The following is a 24126-nucleotide window of genomic DNA, read 5'->3' as shown; positions in this document are numbered from 1 at the left end:
TGGGCTTAAGTGAAAAGGAATGCTTACTGGTAGACCTGACAATACCTACACTGGCATTCAAATATGCCAAGATTGCCTGCCAAGGTTCAGAGACAACATCCAGTGGACAATGGCGAAATAGTTTGAGAGCATTGGTACCGAGAATTACAGGAATTCTAGCATTAAACTCTGTATCCCCAACTACCAAGACTGGAATGTCATACGTTCTAGTATCAAATGCAACGCCAATAGGAACCTCAATATAACCTAAATATGGCAGCTTGTTACCAGTTGCACCACTCACTTCCAATTGAAACTCATCCAGACTGCGCAACTCAAGATCATTCATGTACGCATGATAAAACGTTTCTGCAACGGTTGTTACCTGTGAACCTGTATCAAGCAAGACCAAACATTCCCTGCCATTAACAAAGACATTAGCCTGTACACGTGGACCAACCATCCTAGAATACAAGTCGTTGGAGCTGGAAATATCAGTGACGTCTGTTTGCTCCTCAACAGAAGTCAAGACTGGTTTAAAGCCCGGTTACTGACCATACCTCTACCACGACCCTGGCCACTACAACACGAACTAGAATTTCCAGAGTTACTACCAGATTGAGTAACTTTTCCAACTTTGGACTCAAGTTTTGTTAATCTAGTTACAATCTCCCCAACATCCTTCTCCAATTTTGATGATTTATGTTGATTTGAACTTATCTGATTTTTCTCTAAGTTCTCTAATCTCTTGATAATATCCTTCAAGTATTGAGATATATCTGCATCAACAACCTGAGAATGAACTTGAGGCTTCTTCTGTTTAGAGTCCTTAACCCTATTAGACCCAGTGAGCTCTTGTTCTGTTTCTCGAACAACACGAAGCAGAGAATCAAAATCTGTACAATCATCAAATTTGTGACGCGTGGCATCCTTAAGCCTGTCATTTTTTAAACCACTCCAAAACTTTGTCTTTAGAATGCAATCCCCGGATCCTTCATTTATGAAGTCGCCCTTCATCTTAACTTTCATCAATGTGTCCTCAAGCCTACAAGCCCACGTTGCCACGGACTCACTATCCTTCTGACAATCAGTGAAAAAATCCTGAAGAAGTGTATCAGCTGAACTAACGACACCATATATGCTATCCAGTTTAGCCAAGATTTCCTCAACTGAGGCAGATTCTCCAAGTAAGAGAACAACTTTTCCAGCCTCCCCTTTAAGAGATTTCCGAACAGCCTGAGTTAGGATGGAAGTGGGATAATCTCTATCTCTAAGCAAGCATTTGACCTCAAAAACCCAACTCTCGAAGGATGATTCCCCCTTAGCATCACTGCCAGAAAATGTTGAAATACGAGGTGGCTGCACATAATGTGTACTAGGTGAAGAAGAAAAGGAATGACTTGCCACCTGGTGAGGTGTTGAACTTGGTGGAAGCACACGGTAGCCAGATGTTTCCATAAACCTGATCATTTTCTGGAGATCCTCACGGCCAATGTGTCCCTCTTCCTCCTTCAAGCCTTCCCAGTCCTCTTTCCCACCAGTAGCCATGGCTGCACTGGTAATCAACAAATAGAGTAATACAACAAAGACTTTCTCAAGCATTAGAAGTGAAAATATATCCATGAAGTTCACAATAATAAATGCTGGACCAAGCTGCTGTCTGAAAACAAACAAGTCATTATTAATGACATCAATTTGAATCAGTCAATATAAAATGTGTCAGTGAGTATTATTGCAATACTTGTTAAGGGATATTGAGTGAAAATGAAGTGCAGATAAACCTTCCATACAGTCAAAGATTCATTCTTTCCATTTTACTCACAGTAAACTGCTACCTGAATTTGTTTTAAACACCCAGATTATAGTACGCTAACCAAATAATCACACAAAGGTATTCCAAAAACGGAATTCATAGTCAAAAATTAACAAAATCGAACAACAAACATTTCAAATGGCCATGCTAGGTTCATAATCAAGAATGAACATACACAAACACAATCTTCACTTTGCCGACTAGAACAATGTCACATGCTGACAAAATTATCTAGCAAAGGTAATGCAAAGTCACATGCTGACATCACAATGTCAAGTAAACACAATGAAAAGTATAAAGTCACTTGCACCTCAGCGAAGTCCCTGAACAGAAAGTTATTGTCCTGGCACAAAAAGAAAAAAGAAAACCAAAAGAACAACAACCAACTTTGGAACGCGAACGCGATAACGCGAGTGTACACATGATGCCGGCGATGTCAATCATAATTTCCCCATGGGGTACGGGCCCTACCACTTCCAACTGAATATCTCAGCACGAGAAAAGAATTGCTCCATCCATGCGGAGACTGCAGCTGCTGTGATTACAACCACAGGGATACGATGACGTCACGGCCACACAAGCCACAGGTCTTCATTCCTACATCAGCCCCACGTTGGGCGCCATAATGTCACAGGAACAACAAAGTTCTCGTTCTGGGCTGATGTTTTATTTATGATGAGTCCTGCAATTATAACAAAGCGACATGCTATATGGCTTGGTGGTCCGGCATGGTGTGTCTTGGGTTCCTAACACATGCTGACCATGTAGTTGTTTTTAACTACTATATTATTGATATTCATTTCAATAATTAAACAGTTATCTACTATATTATTGATATTCATTTCAATAATTAAACAGTTATCTACTATATTATTGATATTCATCTCAATAATTAAACAGTCATCTACTATATTATTGATATTCATCTCAATAATTATACAGTTATCTACTATATTATTGATATTCATCTCAATAATAAAACAGTTATCTGGACTAATATAATTCACACAAGAATGAACCTATTTCAATAAAAAAAGATTAAAAGAGCATTCACACAACCCATTCAACATACCTGCAATTATAACAAAGCGACATGCTATATGGCTTGGTGGTCCGGCATGGTGTGTGCTGGGTTCCTAACACATGCAGTCTATATAGAGGACAGTCATGTGACCTGCCTCTACATCATTTGCAGGGACTGCATGTGCCAGGGCCCAGGATGTACCTGACAGACCACAGTTAAGGTGGCCTGTTCAAGCCAATATTAGATATGGGAACAAGTTGGTGACATAATTAACATATTAGTAAAACTTAACCTGCGACACTCATAAATACATTTCCTTCGTGCACTGGAACAACAGACCTCTCATTACTCTTTCTGACCCTTGACGTCATGATTATATTTGACTATGAATGAGTTATTGCACTTATGGATCAACTTAGCCTAAGATGTGGAATGGGGCCCAATAGAACTGACTTGTAGGTCAGGCGCGAGATTCAAACCGAGGACACGTGACACCCGTGAGCGTTCATGGCAACGTCCGCCATCTTGTTTTTAGACACGTGTTGTTCTACGTTTAACGAATGGTCAAGTAATTAATTGCATGATTGCATACGGTCAGTTGACCCTTTATTAACGTAATTGAATATCGGGAGATCTTTCTACGTGAACCTTTTCCTGGGCTTTTAAATATTACCACACATGGCCCGCCACCGAATGCCCACAGAGAAATGTCTTCAATGCAAAAGGTTCAAATGTTCACCAGATGTTCTCGTGCCAAAATGTACTCACAATGACATTCCATTCCGGGTGAGTCAAGACCCAACCCAACCCCGGTCGTAGTAACATGTCCATATAGGGACATTCATTACTATCCCGTGTTCTACGGTTAACGAATGGTCAAGTCATTCATTGCATGATTGCATCTGGTCAGTTGACCCTTTATTAACCTATTTGACATGTGACGTCATGCATACATTTGAATATTAATGAGTTATTCTGCATATTAATGAGACACTGACGGTCACGTGACCTTGATGACGTCAGAGCACCACCTAGGTGGTGCTCTAGTTATTAATAATTATCTACTAACCTAACAAGGCTTCAGGCTATCATAAAGTGACATGACAATAGCAATTAGTTTCGCAAACGTCCGCGGATATCTGCTGCAGTTCTGCGTCCTGTTGGCGAAAAAATAAACCTGGGTTTATGAAGCAGGGGAGATAACTCCATCAGCCCTAGTTCCCCACAATGTCCCCTTGCCCTGTCAGAGTACGTGAGAGGTGGAAAAAACAAGACGAAAGCATTGTGATGATTCTGGTCTGTTCGTTTACGTACCCACACTTTAAACAGAGCATGCATAAAGATTAACTGTCTGCAATATTTATTTCATATCAGTTTATTTTTGTTTTAATTAAAAACATCAACGCTAGACCTTTCATCCGACTAATCAGAGCATCGCTTACCAGATTATGAAAGTGACAGTCGGAATGTGATTTCTAATCATGCAACCTCTAAAACTTTAGCATGGGCCATTCCGAACGATAGTTACGGGGTTTAACGACTGAATCCATACAATCTAGAATATCTTTTATCCATTCCAGAATGTTATTTTGTTCAGGTTACAAATTTGTAATCGATAATTTGTCAAAATATGTTTCGAAGCGTAGTCGCCAATTTGAAATTAGTGCCGTAAAGCGCGAGAAAGCTCCCTTCTGATTGGTCAATCCAGTGGTCGGTCTGTCGTGCCCCATAATGGGATGTCCTCAGATCTTTGTTTAGCGGTAGCGAGAACTAAGATCCGATTTTAATGAGATTGCCTGCGATCTAAATAGAATAATCGAATCTGGACCGGGCAGAAAACAGAAGTTGATAAAATGATTACAGTCCTTGGCCGTTAAAGCAAACGACATCAACTATATCAACGGTTTTACTGACCAGCCGATCCAGTTACCAGTGGCAGCCCGGGACCCAGCAGGAGACAGGTTGGTAGATGCAATTAATCATAAAATTGTCAACTCAAAATAAAAATAACTCGACCATGGCTTGAGATGACCTTCCTTTGTCGAAATAATTTCCTGAGATTTCTAATCGATATGCATTTTCAAATGTTGATCTGTTATCTCTGGTTAGGAAACAGCGACGTATCATTTCTCCGGCTGCAGCCAGTTCTCGCTCCAGTGATGCGCGGGATAAAGCTGAGATGCTGGTCAGCGATTACATGTATGTTAAGCACACAGATTGGACATGTAAAGATCAGATTTAACATTAAGTTTCAATATTTGTGTAGTTAAATTACGGCCTGGCAGCATCATGTTCGAGGGAAGCCCATGTAAAGTTTGACATATTACCCTACGGCTTGATATGTCGATGGTGTTGTAAAAGTAGGTATGAAAAAAATAATATTTCAGTGACAAGTTTAAAATACGAGGGCTGGTCAAACAGTTTTTGGTAACCCTAGACTACATACAATCATATAATAAACAAGACAACCCAGTATTAGAGGGATAGTCAAGATGTACATGTATTTACTCTTCTTGAGTGTTTATATTCATGGCGGAAGCAGCCGTCGCGAGGGTTCCCAGAATTCCCTGCTAAGGGAGCAGTTATTATGCTTAAGTGGAAATCACGGGGAGTGGCTTATTGTTTAAACTGTTACTCTATGACACTCCTCCCCCATAGTTTTGTTGCACTTTAAACATAACTACCATAATGAATCTACACATGTTAAAAGAACTGACAATTGCTCCAGAAGATGTCATTAAAGTGTCTCTTCACACATCTCATTGGAACATTTTAAATGAAATTTAACCAATATTGTTCCAGATGTTATTTAGAGTCTCTCATGTCACACAATAACTGGAACACTTTAACTGAATATGCACTTGCATTAATGATTAAAGATAACTGGATATGCATCTGCTTATGTCTGAATAAGGGAACCAATGACAAGATCCAAAACTATCAATCACTGATGGTTCACTTAGGTGACAAATAGTGTGAAATACATCACATTCTCATTACAGTTCATAACTCAGCAGCAATCTTTAGATTAAGTCTATCCGGCGCTTTCCGGATTCTGGAAGAACGACGAAATTCTTGCGCACCACAAGAATCTGACTGAGTAGGAGATAGTGCCTCTGGTAAGACCTGCTGTGGCTCCGGCCTTGTAGAAGTTACTTCATCTTGCAGGTGAGGAGAACCCGGAAGTACTGGAATGTTGCCAGGTTCAGGCAACATAGGTAACTTGTCGGGTAGTTCTGGTAGAACTGATTGTTCATGTGTTGATGGAACTGTTTTATCATGTTGGCTTTCATGCGTCAGAACATGGCGCAACCGCAGGTGATCAATATGGCGCTTGACAACACTACCATTGTCAAGACGAACATGGAACGACACTGGACCGGTTCTCTCTGTTATGATTCCTGACAACCATTTGTCACCAGGACGAAAGTTTAAAACATACACAAGATCTCCAACTTGCAAGTGACGGTCCTTTGCATGTGCATCATGTACTGACTTTTGCTGTTCTTGTTTGTTCCTAACTTTACAGCTCATATCTGGATGAAAAAGATTGAGATGAGACTTCGGTCTTCTTCGAAGAAGTAATTCTGCTGGAGATAACCCCGTTGTAGTCTGCGGGGTAAGTCTGTATCTGAACAAAAACCGTGCAAGTTTTGTGTCCAATGTGCCCCGTGTCATATGTTTAATGCCAGATTTAAAGGTTTGTACAGCTCGTTCTGCTAACCCATTAGAGGCAGGGTGATACGGTGCCACACATGTATGAGTGATGCCATTACGTTTCATAAAGACAGAGAATTCCTCACTTGTAAAACAAGTGCCATTGTCAGTGACCACTTGGTCTGGCAGTCCATGAGTTGCAAACATATGTCTGAGACAATCAATTGTAGCAGTGGATGTGGCACTGTTCACTGGAAACACTTCCAACCATTTAGAATGTGCGTCAATACACACAAGGAACATTTTACCCAGGAAAGGTCCGGCATAGTCTAAATGCAAACGACTCCATGGATGTTCGGGCCATTCCCCAAAGTGAAGCGAAGCCTCGGCTTGTACTGGACGAGACTGTTGACACACAGAACAGGTTTTCACCTTGAGTTCCAATTCATCATCCATCTTTGGCCACCATACGAATCCACACGCTACAGACTTCATGCGCGAGATACCTGGATGAGCTTCATGCAACATGTTCACAACAATCTCTCGACCTTGTGGCGGCACAACAATACGATTGCCCCACAAAACACAGCCATCAAGGACACTCAATTCATGTTTCCTTTTCACAAAAGGAGTGAAAGACTCCTCTAGATTTATGCTTGGCCATCCAGAAAGAAGGAAATTTCTTACTCTGGAAAGGGTTGGATCTCTGTCTGTCCATTGTTTAATTTGCCATGATTTCACAGGAGAAGCATCCATTGCTTCCAGTAAGAGGATTGTGTCCCCTGGTAGAGGTGGATTTGGTGGTGTGTATGGTAAGGGAAGACGACTCATGCAGTCGGCATTCGCAAGGGAAGTACCTTTTCTGTACTCGATTGTATAGTTATATGCAGAGAGGGTTAATGCCCAACGTTGAATTCTGCTAGATGCCATCTGTGAAATGTCCTTGTCCCGACTGAAGATGCTCTCGAGGGGTTTGTGATCTGACAACAGAGTAAAGGAACGCCCGTAGATATACTGATGGAACTTCTTAGTTCCGAAGATAATTGCTAGAGCTTCACGATCCAATTGAGAGTAATTCTTTTCTGCTTGCGACAGAGACCTGGATGCGAATGCTATTGGTTTCTCTTCACCATCATCAGACTGATGTGAGAGGACGGCACCTACCCCATAGGGAGATGCATCACACCCCAATACAAGTTTCTTATGGGGATCATAATGCGTCAAGAGATCACAAGAAGACAAATGTCCTTTCACCATGTTGAAAGCTTTTTTCTGTTGAGCTCCCCATGACCAGGTAACTTCTTTCCTGAGAAGCCGATGCAAGGGCGCCAAGGTAGTGGCGAGATTAGGCAAGAAACGCTGATAATACTGCACGAGTCCAAGTAAGGATTTAAGTTCAGCAACATTGCGTGGAGCTGGAGCCGACGCTATAGCCTTCACCTTTTCATCAAGGGGATGCAAACCCTGCGCATCTATTTTGTGACCCAAATACTCTACTGAGACGACCATGAATTTGCACTTCTGTGCGTTCAATCTGAGACCATCCTTGCTAAGTCTGGATAGGAGTTCCTTCATGTTTTCCAAATGTTCCTGTTCAGAGGCCCGGGTGACGAGAATATCATCCAAGTAGACACAGACATGGGGAATGACTTTGAGCAAGCACTCCATAGTTCGCTGGAATACAGCTGGAGCTGCCGATATGCCAAAGGGTAAGCGCTGGTACTGATAGAGGCAACGATGAGTGTTTATGGTCGTGAGCTTTTGCGACTCCTCGTCAAGGGTTAACTGTTGGTAGGCTTGACTTAAATCCAGTTTCGTGAAAGTCTTTCCACCTGACAAAGATGCGAACAGATCTTCGATCCGTGGAATGGGGTAAACATTAGTACGAGCGACCTTGTTGACAGTTAATTTGTAGTCTCCGCAAATTCGTATGTTCCCATTGGATTTAACCACTGGTACGATTGGAGCAGCCCAATCAGAATACTGCACTGGCTTGATAATACCCTGTTTTTCAAGGCATTCAAGTTCATCGTCAACTTTCTGACGAAGAGCATAAGCAACATTCCTGTGCTTATAAAATCTTGGCACATTTGAGGTGATGTCAATAGTGACCTTTTGACCCTTGAATTCCCCTATATCATCTTGGAACACATCAGAATAAGAGTTCAAAATGTCTTGTAACCCTTCATTTCTCACATTCAAAATTTTCCCCCAATCTAATCTGATGGCCTGAAGCCAATCTCTGCCAAGCAAGTTCTCGCCATCACCTTCAAACCACTGTCAGCGGGAGAGTAGCCGACTGATTTCCATAATTTACTTGAACGTCTGTAGTGCCTACTATCGGTATTCTCCCTCGGTTGTAGGACCGAAGAATAGCATTGGTCTCACATAACTTGGGCCTGTCATCACCCTCCTTCCACACTGAATGGAAAGTACTTGAACTGATCACTGAAGTTGCTGCGCAAGTGTCTATCTCCATAGTTAGCTTTTTACCATTAACTAACACTTCAATGAGATAGGGCTCCACTCTGTGTCGCTTACCACTCAATCCGTTTTGAGCATGTTGAGTTTCTACCTTAAAAAGTCCATATTCATTGTTCTCGTCTTCCTGAGATACATCGTCAATACGATAAGCATGATTAGTGGAAGATCTGTTGTCCTTGTAATGGGTACCACGACCATGACAACGGCCCCTGTCGCGACCACGACTGTGACCACGACCTGAAGATCTATCATTCATGGCGCTTCGAGAGCGACAAGCACGCTGGATATGACCAACCTTATTACAGTTGTTACACACAGCGTTTTTGTAATAGCACTGACTACTGACATGATTTGAGCCCCCACAGCGATCACACTTCCTGCCTGCATTATTTCTCCTGTTAGCCTCTCTCATCTTGTGCACTGGCCTTGGCAACTGATCTCCCCCTTTAATATCATGCACTTCCTTAGCAGCCATTTCCATTCCTAAACACAAGGAGTAAGCCTTAGCAAAGTCCAATGTTTTCTCAGTTAACAGTCTTTTTTGCATTGCTTCATTGTTGATACCACACACTAGACGATCCCTTAACTGAGTATCTAAATCAGTGTATTCACATGTCGATGCCAAACGACGTAGCTCAGCCACATATGCCGAAACAGTTTCATTAGGCTGTCTATCACGCATATTGTACCTTCTCCTTTCCATCATAATAGTGGGTTTCGGGTGTAAATGTGACTTCATCAGGTGTACTAACGCATCATAAGAATGATCGCCAGGTTTCTGTGGCGTAGACAAGTTCCGTAACTTGTATGACTTCGCACCAATCACACTCAGCAGAATAGCACGCTTCCTACCCTGATCTGTAATTTCGTTTGCTTCGAAATAATGTCCAAGTCTCTCGACATATTCATTCCAGTCATCAGTCTGAGAATCATATTCATCTATTTTGCCGAAGGTAGCCATGTTGGTTTAAATACCGGGCGAACGCACGTGGTCTGACCAAGATCGTTGTTACTACTCGCCGGCACGACAAACGCACTAAATTGACCTCGTCACCAATATATGTGGTAACCCCAGACTACATACAATCATTTAATAAACAAGACAACCCGGTATTAGAGGGATAGTCAAGATGTACATGTATTTACTCTTCTTGAGTGTTTACATCCATGGCGGAAGAAGCCGTCGCGAGGGGTCCCAGAATTCCCTGCTAGGGGAGCAGTTATTATGCTTAAGTGGAAATCACGGGGAGTGGCTTATTGTTTAAACTGTTACTCTATGACACAGTTCTAAGCCTAACTTTCAACTATGGGCTTTTCAACAAAGTGAACAAGTGAATGTAGTACATTGTTTGAGTAGTTCATTGCAAATGTATTTGGTCTGTTAAACCGTTTGTATGTTAGTGAGAGCCACTTGAACGTGATAGGGGTCCAAATGGACACAGAAATGGAAACGAACGAGTACCGAGCAGTCACCATGTTTTTGACTTTAGAGAAAAGTACTCCCCAAGAAATTCACAAGTGATAGTGATAAGTGCCCTAGCTATTCATTCCACTGTTAAACGTTGGGCAGCTATGTCTAAGGCTGGGAGAACAAGCTTTGATAATAACCCTAGGTCTGGACGTCCCTCAACGTCCATCAATGAAGATTCAATGAAGGAGATCTTCTCAGATAGACGTATTACCATTGCTGAACTTAAGGAAGACACTGGTCTAAGCCATGGATCCATTAACACTTTTATCCATGAACATTTACAGATGAAAAATGTATCTGCTCGTTGGGTGCCTAGGTTTCTAACTTCTGATCTTAAGGAAAAACGAACTGACATTGCCAGAGAAAATATACAGCTAATTGAAGAGGATTGCGTCAAATTAAAAAAGAGATTAGTTACGGGTGATGAAAAATGGGTCTACCACTATGACCCCGAGTCAAAATGTCAATCCATGGAATGGCACTATTCCACTTCCCCGGCACCCAAGAAATTCAAGTCTTCAAGATCAGTGAAGAAAGTTATGGCCACTGTATTCAGGGATGCAAAAGGTGTGATCCTTGTTAATTATTTTGAGTCAAAAGACGATTACAAGTGCCTACTATGCTAATTTGCTTCGAAGCATGAGATATTCTATTGAAGAAAAGCGGCGAGGAATGCTGACTGCTGGAGTTCTACTATGTCATGCCAATGCCTCTTCTTACACCTCTCGGGGCGGTCGGGTAGCCTAGTGGTTAAAGCGTTCGCTCGTCACGCCGAAGACCCGGGTTCGATTCCCGACATGGGTACAATGTGTGAAGCCCATTTCTGGTGTCCCCCGCCGTGATATTGCTTGAATATTGCTAAAAGCGGCGTAAAACCATACTCACTCACTCACTCACTCACTCTTACACCTCTCAACTCGCAAAGGCTGCTGTGCGACAGTGTGGGCTCGCCGAGCTTCCTCACCCTCCATTCTAGCCAGACCTGGCAACAAGTGATTTCCACCTGTTTCCTAAACTGAAAGAACACCTTCGTGGCAAGCGCTACCACAACGATGACCTCAAAGCTGGCATGAATGGGTTGTCAGGGTGGCTTCGGAAGAGCTTCACTATCGATATGAGATTATGTTGAAAAATAAAATTAAAAACACTTTCACAATTGATGGTTTTGTTTGTTAGGCTTTGACCAGACCTCGTATCTGTGGCTGATATTGTGTAGGTTATTATTTATACATAAAAAAAACACATTTGCGAGACCAAGCTGGAAATGTGCAGCACAACATAGACAGTCGCATATACTGTACCGTTTTGTCAACCACGTCTTAAGCTGTGTCGGATACTCCCAGATAGGATCTTGTGATTATATACATATGGCAGGGATACAGTGCCCTATGTACACACCGAACTGTTCACAGAAGGCAAACGCGCTTGATGAACGAACATGGGTAAGGAACAGATGAATCCTGTCCTGAATAATAACCTAAGGTAACAACCAACTATTACAAGTAAGCATAATGCCCTATGATTTCGTTAACCATTTTATTGGCTTCTACATATCACAGAGAAGATACTGTATTTTTACAGTAAAATGGATGAACAGTCACGTGAACGTGTCACTTGCTATCTGGTGGTGCTGCCTTCTCAAAGATCTCCATGAAATGATTTCTGGCGTGTTCAGGTTTAATGTTTATTGATAAATGTCCAATTTCCTTTTGAGACAGTCACTGACACCGGGGCACGTGGTCGCGTGATGGAGCAGGAGCTGCTTCAACTTCTCCCGCTCCTGGTTCAGCCGCTGTCGCTCCCTCAGCAGCTGCATCCGCTGGGACTTCAGCTCCACAGCTCGCTGAAACACAGGGAGACATGATGAAACATAATCCCCGATCTACACTGAGAAGATGACGCCAAGAACAAGCTGTTGGGAACCAAGGCTGAGGGTCTGGGTAGGTGGTTGTCATACTTGTAGATAAGCTGGTTGGGTCCCAAGGCTGAGGGGCTGGGTAGGTGGTTGTCATACTTGTAGATAAGCTGGTTGGGAACCAAGGCTGAGGGACTGGGTAGGTGGTTGTCATACTTGTAGATAAGCTGGTTGGGAACCAAGGCTGAGGGGCTGGGTAGGTGGTTGTCATACTTGTAGATAAGCTGGTTGGGAACCAAGGCTGAGGGGCTGGGTTAGGTGGTTGTCATACTTGTAGATAAGCTGGTTGGGAACCAAGGCTTAGGGGCTGGGTGGGTGGTTGTCATACTTGTAGATAAGCTGGTTGGGAACCAAGGCTGAGGGGCTGGGTAGGTGGTTGTCATACTTGTAGATACGCTTGTTGGGAACCAAGGCTGAGGGACTGGCATGGGTTGGTGGTTGTCATACTTGTAGATAAGCTGGTTAGGAACCAAGGCTGAGGGGCTGGGTGGGTGGTTGTCATACTTGTAGATAAGCTGGTTGGGAACCAAGGCTGAGGGGCTGGGCAGGTGGTTGTCATACTTGTAGATAAGCTGGTTGTGACCCAAGGCTGAGGGACTGGGTAGGTGGTTGTAGATAAGCTGGTTGGGAACCAAGGCTGAGGGGCTGGGTGGGTGGTTGTCATACTTGTAGATAAGCTGGTTGGGAACCAAGGCTGAAGGACTGGGTAGGTGGTTGTCATACTTGTAGATAAGCTGGTTGGGAACCAAGGCTGAGGGGCTGGGTAGGTGGTTGTCATACTTGTAGATAAGCTGGTTGGGAACCAAGGCTGAAGGACTGGGTAGGTGGTTGTCATACTTGTAGATAAGCTGGTTGGGAACCAAGGCTAAGGGACTCGGTAGGTGGTTGTCATACTTGTAGATAAGCTGGTTGGGAACCAAGGCTGAGGGGCTGGGTAGTTGGTTGTCATACTTGTAGATAAGCTGGTTGGGAACCAAGGCTGAGGGGCTGGGTTAGGTGGTTGTCATACTTGTAGATAAGCTGGTTGGGAACCAAGGCTGAGGGGCTGGGTGGGTGGTTGTCATACTTGTAGATAAGCTGGTTGGGAACCAAGGCTGAGGGGCTGGGTAGGTGGTTGTCATACTTGTAGATAAGCTGGTTGGGAACCAAGGCTGAGGGGCTGGGTAGGTGGTTGTCATACTTGTAGATAAGCTGGTTGGGAACCAAGGCTGAGGGACTGGGTAGGTGGTTGTCATACTTGTAGATAAGCTGGTTGAGAACCAAGGCTGAGGGGCTGGGTAGGTGGTTGTTATACTTGTAGATAAGCTGGTTGGGAACCAAGGCTGAGGGCTGGGTAGGTGGTTGTCATACTTGTAGATAAGCTGGTTGGGAACCAAGGCTGAGGGGCTGGGTAGGTGATTGTCATACTTGTAGATAAGCTGGTTGGGAACCAAGGCTGAGGGATTGGGTGGGTGGTTGTCATACTTGTAGATAAGCTTGTTGGGAACCAAGGCTGAGGGGCTGGGTAGGTGGTTGTCATACTTGTAGATAAGCTGGTTGTGACCCAAGGCTGAGGGGCTGGGTAGGTGGTTGTCATACTTGTAGATAAGCTGGTTGGGAACCAAGGCTGAGGGACTGGGTTGGTGGTTCTCATACTTGTAGATAAGCTGGTTGGGAACCAAGGCTGAGGGGCTGGGTAGGTGGTTGTCATACTTGTAGATAAGCTGGTTGGGAACCAAGGCTGAGGGGCTGGGTGGGTGGTTGTCATACTTGTAGATAAGCTGGTTGGGAACCAAGGCTGAGGAACTGGGTGGGTGGTTGTCATACTTGTAGATAAGCTGGTTGGGAACCAAGGCTGAGGGGCTGGTAGGGTGGGTGTCATACTTGTAGATAAGCTGGTTGGGAACCAAGGCTGAGGGACTGGCATGGGTTGGTGGTTGTCATACTTGTAGATAAGCTGGTTGGGAACCAAGGCTGAGGGGCTGGGTGGGTGGTTGTCATACTTGTAGATAAGCTGGTTGGGAACAAAGGCTGAGGGTCTGGGTAGGTGGTTGTCATACTTGTAGATAAGCTGGTTGGGAACCAAGGCTGAGGGGCTGGGTGGGTGGTTGTCATACTTGTAGATAAGCTGGTTGTGAACCAAGGCTGAGGGGCTGGGTAGGTGGTTGTCATACTTGTAGATACGCTGGTTGGGAACCAAGGCTGAGGGGCTGGGTAGGTGGTTGTCATACTTGTAGATAAGCTGGTTGTGAACCAAGGCTGAGGGGCTGGGTAGGTGGTTGTCATACTTGTAGATAAGCTGGTTGGGAACCTAGGCTGAGGGGCTGGGTGGGTGGTTGTCATACTTGTAGATAAGCTGGTTGTGAACCAAGGCTGAGGGGCTGGGTGGGTAGTTGTCATACTTGTAGATAAGCTGGTTGGGAACCAAGGCTGAGGGGCTGGGTGGGTGGTTGTCATACTTGTAGATAAGCTGGTTGGGAACCAAGGCTGAGGGGCTGGGTAGGTGGTTGTCATACTTGTAGATAAGCTGGTTGGGAACCAAGGCTGAGGGGCTGGGTGGGTGGTTGTCATACTTGTAGATAAGCTGGTTGTGAACCAAGGCTGAGGGGCTGGGTAGGTGGTTGTCATACTTGTAGATAAGCTGGTTGGGAACCAAGGCTGAGGGGCTGGGTAGGTGGTTGTCATACTTGTAGTTAAGCTGGTTGGGAACCAAGGCTGAGGGGCTGGGTAGGTGGTTGTCATACTTGTAGATAAGCTGGTTGGGAACCAAGGCTGAGGGACTGGGTAGTTGGTTGTCATACTTGTAGATAAGCTGGTTGGGAACCAAGGCTAAGGGGCTGGGTGGGTGGTTGTCATACTTGTAGATAAACTGGTTGGGAACCAAGGCTGAGGGGCTGGGTAGGTGGTTGTTATACTTGTAGATAAGCTGGTTGGGAACCAAGGCTGAGGGCTGGGTAGGTGGTTGTCATACTTGTAGATAAGCTGGTTGGGAACCAAGGCTGAGGGGCTGGGTAGGTGATTGTCATACTTGTAGATAAGCTGGTTGGGAACCAAGGCTGAGGGACTGGGTGGGTGGTTGTCATACTTGTAGATAAGCTTGTTGGGAACCAAGGCTGAGGGGCTGGGTAGGTGGTTGTCATACTTGTAGATAAGCTGGTTGGGAACCAAGGCTGAGGGACTGGGTGGGTGGTTGCCATACTTGTAGATAAGCTGGTTGGGAACCAAGGCTGAGGGGCTGGGTGGGTGGTTGTCATACTTGTAGATAAGCTGGTTGGGAACCAAGGCTGAGGGGCTGGGTAGGTGGTTGTCATACTTGTAGATAAGCTGGTTGGGAACCAAGGCTGAGGGACTGGGTGGGTGGTTGCCATACTTGTAGATAAGCTGGTTGGGAACCAAGGCTGAGGGGCTGGGTGGGTGGTTGTCATACTTGTAGATAAGCTGGTTGGGAACCAAGGCTGAGGGGCTGGGTAGGTGGTTGTCATACTTGTAGATAAGCTGGTTGGGAACCAAGAATGAGGGGCTGGGTGGGTGGTTGTCATACTTGTAGATAAGCTGGTTGGGAACCAAGGCTGAGGGACTGGGTGGGTGGTTGTCATACTTGTAGATAAGCTGGTTGGGAACCAAGGCTGAGGGGCTGGGTAGGTGGTTGTCATACTTGTAGATAAGCTGGTTGGGAACCAAGGCTGAGGGGCTTGGTGGGTGGTTGTCATACTTGTAGATAAGCTGGTTGGGAACCAAGGCTGAGGGACTGGGTGGGTGGTTGTCATACTTGTAGATAAGCTGGTTGGGAACGAAGGCTGAGGGGCTGGTAGGGTGGGTGTCATACTTGTAGATAAGCTGGTTGGGAACCAAGGCTGAGGGACTGGCATGGGTTGGTGGTTGTCATACTTGTAGATAAGCTGGTTGGGAACCAAGGCTGAGGGGCTGGGTGGGTGGTTGTCATACTTGTAGATAAGCTGGTTGGGAACAAAGGCTGAGGGTCTGGGTAGGTGGTTGTCATACTTGTAGATAAGCTGGTTGGGAACCAAGGCTGAGGGGCTGGGTGGGTGGTTGTCATACTGTCAGATAAGCTGGTTGTGAACCAAGGCTGAGGGGCTGGGTAGGTGGTTGTCATACTTGTAGATACGCTGGTTGGGAACCAAGGCTGAGGGGCTGGGTAGGTGCTTGTCATACTTGTAGATAAGCTGGTTGTGAACCAAGGCTGAGAGGCTGGGTGGGCGGTTGTCATACTTGTAGATAAGCTGGTTGTGAACCAAGGCTGAGGGGCTGGGTGGATGTTTGTCATACTTGTAGATAAGCTGGTTTGGAACCAAGGCTGAGGGACTGTGTGGGTGGTTGTCATACTTGTAGATAAGCTGGTTGGGAACCAAGGCTGAGGGGCTGGTAGGGTGGGTGTCATACTTGTAGATAAGCTGGTTGGGAACCAAGGCTGAGGGACTGGCATGGGTTGGTGGTTGTCATACTTGTAGATAAGCTGGTTGGGAACCAAGGCTGAGGGGCTGGGTGGGTGGTTGTCATACTTGTAGATAAGCTGGTTGGGAACCAAGGCTGAGGGGCTGGGTGGGTGGTTGTCATACTTGTAGATAAGCTGGTTGTGAACCAAGGCTGAGGGGCTGGGTGGATGTTTGTCATACTTGTAGATAAGCTGGTTGGGAACCAAGGCTGAGGGACTGGGTGGGTGGTTGTCATACTTGTAGATAAGCTGGTTGTGAACCAAGGCTGAGGGGCTGGGTAGGTGGTTGTCATACTTGTAGATAAGCTGGTTGTGACCCAAGGCTGAGGGGCTGGGTAGGTGGTTGTCATACTTGTAGATAAGCTGGTTGGGAACCAAGGCTGAGGGGCTGGGTGGGTGGTTGTCATACTTGTAGATAAGCTGGTTGGGAACCAAGGCTGAGGGGCTGGGTGGGTGGTTGTCATACTTGTAGATAAGCTGGTTGGGAACCAAGGCTGAGGGGCTGAGTAGGTGGTTGTCATACTTGTACATAAGCTGGTTGGGAACCAAGGCTGAGGGGCTGGGTAGGTGGTTGTCATACTTGTAGATAAGCTGGTTGGGAACCAAGGCTGAGGGGCTGGGTAGGTGGTTGTCATACTTGTAGATAAGCTGGTTGGGAACCAAGGCTGAGGGGCTGGGTAGGTGCTTGTCATACTTGTAGATAAGCTGGTTGGGAACCAAGGCTGAGGGGCTGGGTGGGTGGTTGTCATACTTGTAGATAAGCTGGTTGGGAACCAAGGCTGAGTGACTGGTTGGTGGTTGTCATACTTGTAGATAAGCTGGTTGGGAACCAAGGCTGAGGGGCTGGGTTAGGTGGTTGTCATACTTGTAGTTAAGCTGGTTGGGAACCAAGGCTGAGGGGCTGGGTGGGTGGTTGTCATACTTGTAGATAAGCTGGTTGTGACCCAAGGCTGAGGGACTGGGTAGGTGGTTGTCATACTTGTAGATAAGCTGGTTGGGAACCAAGGCTGAGGGATTGGGTGGGTGGTTGTCATACTTGTAGATAAGCTGGTTGGGAACCAAGGCTGAGGGGCTGGGTAGGTGCTTGTCAAACTTGTAGATAAGCTGGTGGGGTTATGGATTGGTGATGATTGTATGGGAGTCTGGGTGATGATTGTATGGGAGTCTGGGTGATGATTGTATGGAAGTCTGGGTGATATGAGTATGGGAGTCTAGTGATGATTGTATGGGAGTCTGGGTGATATGAGTATGGGAGTCTAGTGATGATTGTATGGGAGTCTGGTGATGATTGTATGGGAGTCTGGGTGATGAATGTATGGGAATCTGGTGATGATTGTATGGGAGTCTGGGTGATGATTGTATGGTAATCTGGTGATGATTGTATTGGAGTTTGGGTGATGATCGTATGGGAGCCCGGGGGATGATTGTATGGGAGTCTGGTGATGATTGTATGGGAGTCTGGGTGATGATTGTATTGGAATCTGGTGATGATTGTATGGGAGTCTGGGTGATGATTGTATGGAAGTGTGGGTGATGATTGTATGGGAATCTTCTGATGATTGTATGGAAGTCTGGTGATGATTGTATGGGAGTCTGGGTGATGATTGTATGTGAATCTGGTGATGATTGTATGGGAGTGTGGGTGATGTTTGTTTTGGAGTCTGGTGATGATTGTATGGGAGTCTGGGTGATGTTTGTATGGGAATCTGGTGATGATTGTATGGGAGTTTGGATGATGTTTGTATGGGAGTCTGGTGATTATTGTATGGGAGTCTGGGTGATGATTGTATGGGAATCTGGTGATGATTGTATGGGAGTTTGGGTGATGTTTGTATGGGAGTCTGGTGATTATTGTATGGGAGTCTGGTGATAATTGTATGTATGACTGTGTGATGATTGAAAATTTGCACGATTGACTGGATGGGAAGCAATACACTGATGATGGTGTGGATGAATGGATGGATGGGTGGGAGATTGTGTGCGTATATCGGTAGACAGGTGACATTTGTGTGGTTAATTGCATACTACGATAGACGTTTGGATGGGTCAATAGATCACTGGCGTTTGCGTGGTTGATTAAGTTGATGGTATCAAAAGTGGCGTGATAACTTGATATTTATGTGAGAGACGAGTATCATGTTAACGTCACGTGATTAGTTTGGACGTGGCTAGATGGGCATTGCGCGACAGGACAAGTCTCACACACCTTTTCAAGACCGTCCAACTGATGTTTCTTCTTGAGACGACTTTTCTTGGCGGCGACTTTGTTGTTCTCCTTGCGTTGTTCTGACCTCTGCTTATCATCTTCTGTAGACTGTAGACACGCAAAGCAACACATTAGAAAACAGGAGCATATGGACACAACGCACGGAACAGTCAGACATACACCCTTCCCGTCGTGGAGGTGCGACCAGGTAGTGACGTCGTTGGCACCGACTTCCCATCTTTTACAATACGTCTGGCATTCCGAACCTCATGTCACAGAGCGACATTAAAATACAACTGTCGGAGATTTGTTTGTTTGTTTGTTGTTTAACACCGCACTCAGCAATATGATAACGAAATCTGGCCACCCGATCCCCTTAATCGCCCTTTCGACAAGCATCAGGTCAATGTCAGCGTCTAGATTTTGTTTTGTTGTTTGTTTGTTGTTTAACACCACACGCAACAATATTCTAGCTTCATGACGGCGGTCTCTAAATAATCGAGTCTGGAAAAGACAATCTAGTGATTGATACCATGAGCATCGATGTACGCAGTACGGACACGACAACATGCATCAACCAAGTGGGCGGGCCTGATCACCCGATAGCGTTATTCACCTCTTACGACAAGGGTAGGGGCCTGGGTTGTTGATGACTAATTTTAACCCGGATCCTCACGGGTCTGTGAGCACACTGAGAAATACGGTCAAACCGAGACAATGCAAGTGCCATCTAAACACAACAACTAATACCATGTATTTAGACTCTCTCTCTCTCTCTCTCTCTCCCTCTCTCTCTCACACACACACACACACACACACACACACACACTATTATCTTTTTATCTGTAGCGTACGTAACAGGACAACAATGCATGATCACATTAGCTTTAGATATACATATTTACTGTACATATATTTGGAATGATTGTGTTCGGTCAACTGTCAACACGTCGATGACTGTCAGCTGAATTCCGCTGATGTCAATTTTACTAGAAGTAGGTCATCTCATGATGGTATGCTTAGGTCCATAAATAGTGCTGACGTAACAAACAGAGCACTTCGGTAAACATGTAATCAGTGTGCTGGGCGGTTAGTCGAAGTGTTGACAGCTGATATTGACAAGAGTATAGCGCTTGGTAGTGACGCTACTGTGGGACACTCCCTCAGTCTAGACGGCGTGGTGTAGGGTGCTGGGTCGACTTTTAAACAATGTATTTCATTATACTAAATTCATGAATGATCTATTCATGACAGATTCATGACACTAACCTTATTCTTACATTTAACGTTTTATACATATATAGCTTTAAATAGATTATTATTTCCTGTGCTAAAGTAATAATACGTCTAACGATCAAATATCATATACAATGCTGTATAATACATTGTTACCTTGCAGAAACTGTACTTTGGAGTGTGTGTGTGTGTGTGTGTGGTTACACATGAGTTAGACGACATCAAGCTTGCATATGCAATATTGAGTTCGGCCCTTACTGCAGGTGCATGCGTTAGTAGCAAATGCATTTATTCTTTTGCATTTCAAACGCCTTCTTTCAAGCCGATATCACAGCAGGTAGAGTGTGCAGTGCCTGTGGCGTCAGGACGCTTGCGAGAAGAACGACACAAGTCATAACACTGCACACGACGCTATATTTACAACACGGCGTTCGTTTTCAACACAGCGACCGCCATTGTAGACCGCATCAATACACACCGGGAAACAACCAACAGCGATATGGAGGTCACAGTGATCGGGTCCCCGTGTACCGTTTACGGCAACAATCACTGGCTTCTCCATCCCTCCAAACCCGCCTTCCTAAAAATGACACGGGAACGATTTGTCCCCTCACTGTCCAACCGCATCCTTACCTCGTACTCCGGTGGTTTCCGCCATAATTCTTCCGTGTCGTATGTCCCGCCGCGTTGGTGTATTAATGATTTCAGATCTGTTCGCAATTCATCCCCAGAACTTGAACTAAACTCCTCAAGGTTTGGAAGGGACATAGTGGTTCGTAGGGTTTGCCTCGCCGGCCGGTATCCGAACGATAGGAGGTGACAGCTATTGCCTGGCGAGTTTTATATCGCCAACGCACTTGCGGATCGTGATGTGTTACTAAGAATAGACTATGATACAAACTCAGCGGCCGAGGTCACTGTCGGTGTAGTGAGTTGTCGGTGGATGTATACTTCCTGGGTAAACGGTTATGTTCTTAACAATTGTGTTGTGGTTTTGAGGGGACAGCTAATATTGTGAAAGAATTGAAAGCTAGGAAATCCCCTTGTATCGGGTTGGCTGTTGTGCTGTGCGCGTCATGTGAAGCAATCGATTCATCCCTGACTTGATGCTGAGCTGGAAATACTGAACCGGCCCCATGAACAGGATCTAACTGTACTCACAACAACTGAACAGGAAGTTTGTTCGAATTATTTTGAGACAATCACGATATCGATAGAAGTTGATTTGATATGATATTATTTGGGTAATATTATCTTCGTGAAGCGTATTTCGGGGAATTGTGGCTGAACTTTCGCACATAAATAAACAAAGAATTAACTTTCTCTGTCCATTTGGATGCAATGATTTGGTGAAACACACACATACACGCACACACGCGCATAGTGATTATCACTATTTGACTGCTTCGTTATCACTATTTGACTGCTTTGTTATCACTGTTTGACTGCTGTGTTATCACTATTTGACTGCTTCGTTATCACTATTTGACTGCTGTGTTATCATTATTTGACTGCTGTGTTATCACTATTTGACTGCTTCGTTATCACTGTTTGACTGCTTTGTTATCACTGTTTGACTGCTGTGTTATCACTATTTGACTGCTTCGTTATCACTATTTGACTGCTTCGTTATCACTATTTGACTGCTTCGTTATCATTATTTGACTGCTGTGTTATCACTATTTGACTGCTTCGTAATCACTGTTTGACTGCTTTGTTATCACTGTTTGACTGCTGTGTTATCACTATTTGACTGCTTCGTTATCACTATTTGACTGCTGTGTTATCACTATTTGACTGCTTTGTTATCACTGTTTGACTGCTTTGTTATCACTATTTGACTGCTTCGTTATCACTATTTGACTGCTGTGTTATCACTATTTGACTGCTTTGTTATCACTATTTGACTGCTGTGTTATCACTGTTTGACTGCTGTGTTATCACTGTTTGACTGCTGTGTTATCACTTTTTGACTGCTGTGTTATCACTATTTGACTGCTTTGTTATCACTATTTGACTGCTTCGTTATCACTATTTGACTGCTGTGTTATCACTATTTGACTGCTTTGTTATCACTATTTGACTGCTGTGTTATCACTTTTTGACTGCTTTGTTATCACTTTTTGACTGCTTTGTTATTACTATTTGACTGTTTTGTTCTCAATATTTGACTTTTTTGTTCTCAATATTTGACTGCTTTGATATCAATACATGTATTTGACTGCTTTGTTATCAATATTTGTCTGCTGTGTTATCACTATTTGACTGCTTTGTTTTCACTATTTGACTGCTTTGTTATCACTGTTTGACTGCTGTGTTATCACTTTTTGACTGCTTCGTTATCACTATTTGACTGCTGTGTTATCACTATTTGACTGCTTCGTTATCACTATTTGACTGCTTTGTTATCACTATTTGACTGCTGTGTTATCACTATTTGACTGCTTCGTTATCACTATTTGACTGCTTTGTTATCACTGTTTGACTGCTTTGTTATCACTTTTTGACTGCTGTGTTATCACTTTTTGACTGCATTGTTATCAATATTTGTCTGCTGCGTTATCACTATTTGACTGCTTTGTTATCACTATTTGACTGCTTTGTTATCACTGTTTGACTGCTTTGTTATCACTTTTTGACTGCTGTGTTATCACTTTTTGATTGCTTTGTTATCAATATTTGTCTGCTGCGTTATCACTATTTGACTGCTTTGTTATCACTATTTGACTGCTTTGTTATCACTATTTGACTGCTGTGTTATCACTGTTTGACTGCTGTGTTATCACTATTTGACTGCTTTGTTATCACTATTTGACTGCTGTGTTATCACTGTTTGACTGCTGTGTTATCACTATTTGACTGCTGTGTTATCACTATTTGACTGCATTGTTATCACTATTTGACTGCTGTGTTATCAGTATTTGACTGCTGCGTTATACGAATCCTGTTGAGTGATTGTTGTTGTTTTGACATGTTCAGTGCATCCTGTTATTGTTGTGAAGTCATCACGTGTACAGCTGAACACTGACAAGTTATGTACCAATTACGTGGCACTCAAACACAACAGAACTTGCAGTGCTCCTTTGGAAACCAAGAAATATACCAGTATCTATATTAAATATGAAACACTTAAATACTTAATAACGTCGACATTTAAGGGCACACTCAACTCGTATATGAAACAAAAAATGTTTAAATCAGTGCACTAGACCCAAAAGTAATTCTTCACTTGTGTAATTATTCATCACAACGGGACGATTTTTATTTAGTTCTTTGTGCCAGTACAGTAAACGTCGTAAACTCGAATACCTGAGGACTACCGAATATATATATATGTCGACTATCCATTTTCTACTTATCCATCTTTTCGAGACAAGCGGAGATGTCAGAGCTCGGTGGCGGTGCTTGGCTGGTTGCATGTCATCCTACCCCGACGGCGTTTGACGTTGCTCATAATATCAATCACTGGATTTTGTAATCCAGTCTCGATTATTCACAGGTAGGCGTCATTCTGCTTGGATATTTCTGAGTGTGGCATTTAACAAACAAACAAACAAACAAACAGCTGGTTAGTAGGAATCAAAATTAATCCAGATGGCCTGGCGGCAGTTCTGCTTTCTCTTCCCGTGTGTCAGTGTACAGCGTAGGGCGCTACGTGTCATGATCACATCTATGTTTGATATCTCATATACATGTAGGCAGAGCGTCATGTAGATAAAATATGCATTCAACCCAACATTCAAAATAAGCGTTGACGTCAGCAATTACTTGTTTCAGTATGAAAAACAGCTAGTTAACTGCATGAAGAAACATGTTCAAGGGATCAAAACATGTTATTGTCTCTGGCTATATCAACGACGGCTACACAAAACTGACCGACTTAGCAAGTCTATTGATAGTAACACGTCA

At 44.2% G+C, this 24126-nt stretch overlaps 3 protein-coding genes across 5 annotated transcripts; all 3 read right to left on the bottom strand.

Moving 5' to 3' along the window:
- Positions 1-504: 504 nt before the first annotated feature.
- LOC125378190 lies at positions 505-3179 on the bottom strand. Of its 3 annotated transcripts, XM_048393161.1 has the most exons (3): positions 2865-3179; positions 2264-2474; positions 505-1534 (listed from the first exon to the last, which is right to left on the bottom strand). In XM_048393161.1, the coding sequence occupies exons 2-3, from the start codon at positions 2305-2307 to the stop codon at positions 505-507; spliced, it is 1074 nt and encodes a 357-aa protein (XP_048249118.1). In that variant the 5' UTR covers positions 2308-2474; positions 2865-3179. The 3 variants fall into 3 exon arrangements, with proteins under 3 accessions (XP_048249118.1, XP_048249119.1, XP_048249117.1); XM_048393162.1 differs by lacking the exon at positions 2865-3179 and having other exon boundaries at positions 1968-2616; XM_048393160.1 differs by lacking the exon at positions 2865-3179 and having other exon boundaries at positions 2264-2616.
- A 2640-nt stretch (positions 3180-5819) lies between these two features.
- On the bottom strand, positions 5820-9918 carry LOC124127510 (uncharacterized protein K02A2.6-like). The gene is made up of 4 exons (XM_048393177.1): positions 9810-9918; positions 8862-9440; positions 6782-8614; positions 5820-6217 (listed from the first exon to the last, which is right to left on the bottom strand). The coding sequence occupies exons 1-4, from the start codon at positions 9916-9918 to the stop codon at positions 5820-5822; spliced, it is 2919 nt and encodes a 972-aa protein (XP_048249134.1).
- Positions 9919-11950: 2032 nt separating this feature from the next.
- On the bottom strand, positions 11951-21112 carry LOC124127508 (basic leucine zipper transcriptional factor ATF-like). Its single transcript, XM_046490890.2, has 3 exons — positions 20851-21112; positions 18982-19089; positions 11951-12271 (listed from the first exon to the last, which is right to left on the bottom strand). The coding sequence occupies exons 1-3, from the start codon at positions 20983-20985 to the stop codon at positions 12113-12115; spliced, it is 402 nt and encodes a 133-aa protein (XP_046346846.1). The 5' UTR covers positions 20986-21112; the 3' UTR covers positions 11951-12112.
- Positions 21113-24126: the final 3014 nt, after the last annotated feature.

The sequence above is a fragment of the Haliotis rufescens genome, unplaced genomic scaffold (genome assembly GCF_023055435.1).
Source record: "Haliotis rufescens isolate VD_foot unplaced genomic scaffold, xgHalRufe1.0.p SCAF_116, whole genome shotgun sequence".
Taxonomy (NCBI): domain Eukaryota; kingdom Metazoa; phylum Mollusca; class Gastropoda; order Lepetellida; family Haliotidae; genus Haliotis; species Haliotis rufescens.
The sequence above is the reverse complement of the archived record's forward strand: the minus strand, read 5'-3'. Positions and strand labels throughout refer to the sequence as shown.

Coding starts and splice junctions, on each gene's coding strand:
- LOC125378190 (XM_048393161.1), bottom strand. CDS start 2,307: ATGGAGCAATTCTTTTCTCGTGCTGAGATATTCAGTTGGAAGTG. Junction 1,535..2,263: donor GAGATATTCAGTTGGAAGTG/GTAGGGCCCGTA, acceptor GTTGATTACCAG/TGCAGCCATGGCTACTGGTG.
- LOC124127510 (XM_048393177.1), bottom strand. CDS start 9,918: ATGGCTACCTTCGGCAAAATAGATGAATATGATTCTCAGACTGATGAC. Junction 9,441..9,809: donor AAACGAAATTACAGATCAGG/GTAGGAAGCGTG, acceptor CCTTGTGTTTAG/GAATGGAAATGGCTGCTAAG. Junction 8,615..8,861: donor TGATGACAGGCCCAAGTTAT/GTGAGACCAATG, acceptor ATGTGTTCCAAG/ATGATATAGGGGAATTCAAG.
- LOC124127508 (XM_046490890.2), bottom strand. CDS start 20,985: ATGTCCCTTCCAAACCTTGAGGAGTTTAGTTCAAGTTCTGGGGATGAA. Junction 19,090..20,850: donor GGAAACCACCGGAGTACGAG/GTAAGGATGCGG, acceptor GCGTGTCTACAG/TCTACAGAAGATGATAAGCA. Junction 12,272..18,981: donor AGTTGGACGGTCTTGAAAAG/GTGTGTGAGACT, acceptor CCTGTGTTTCAG/CGAGCTGTGGAGCTGAAGTC.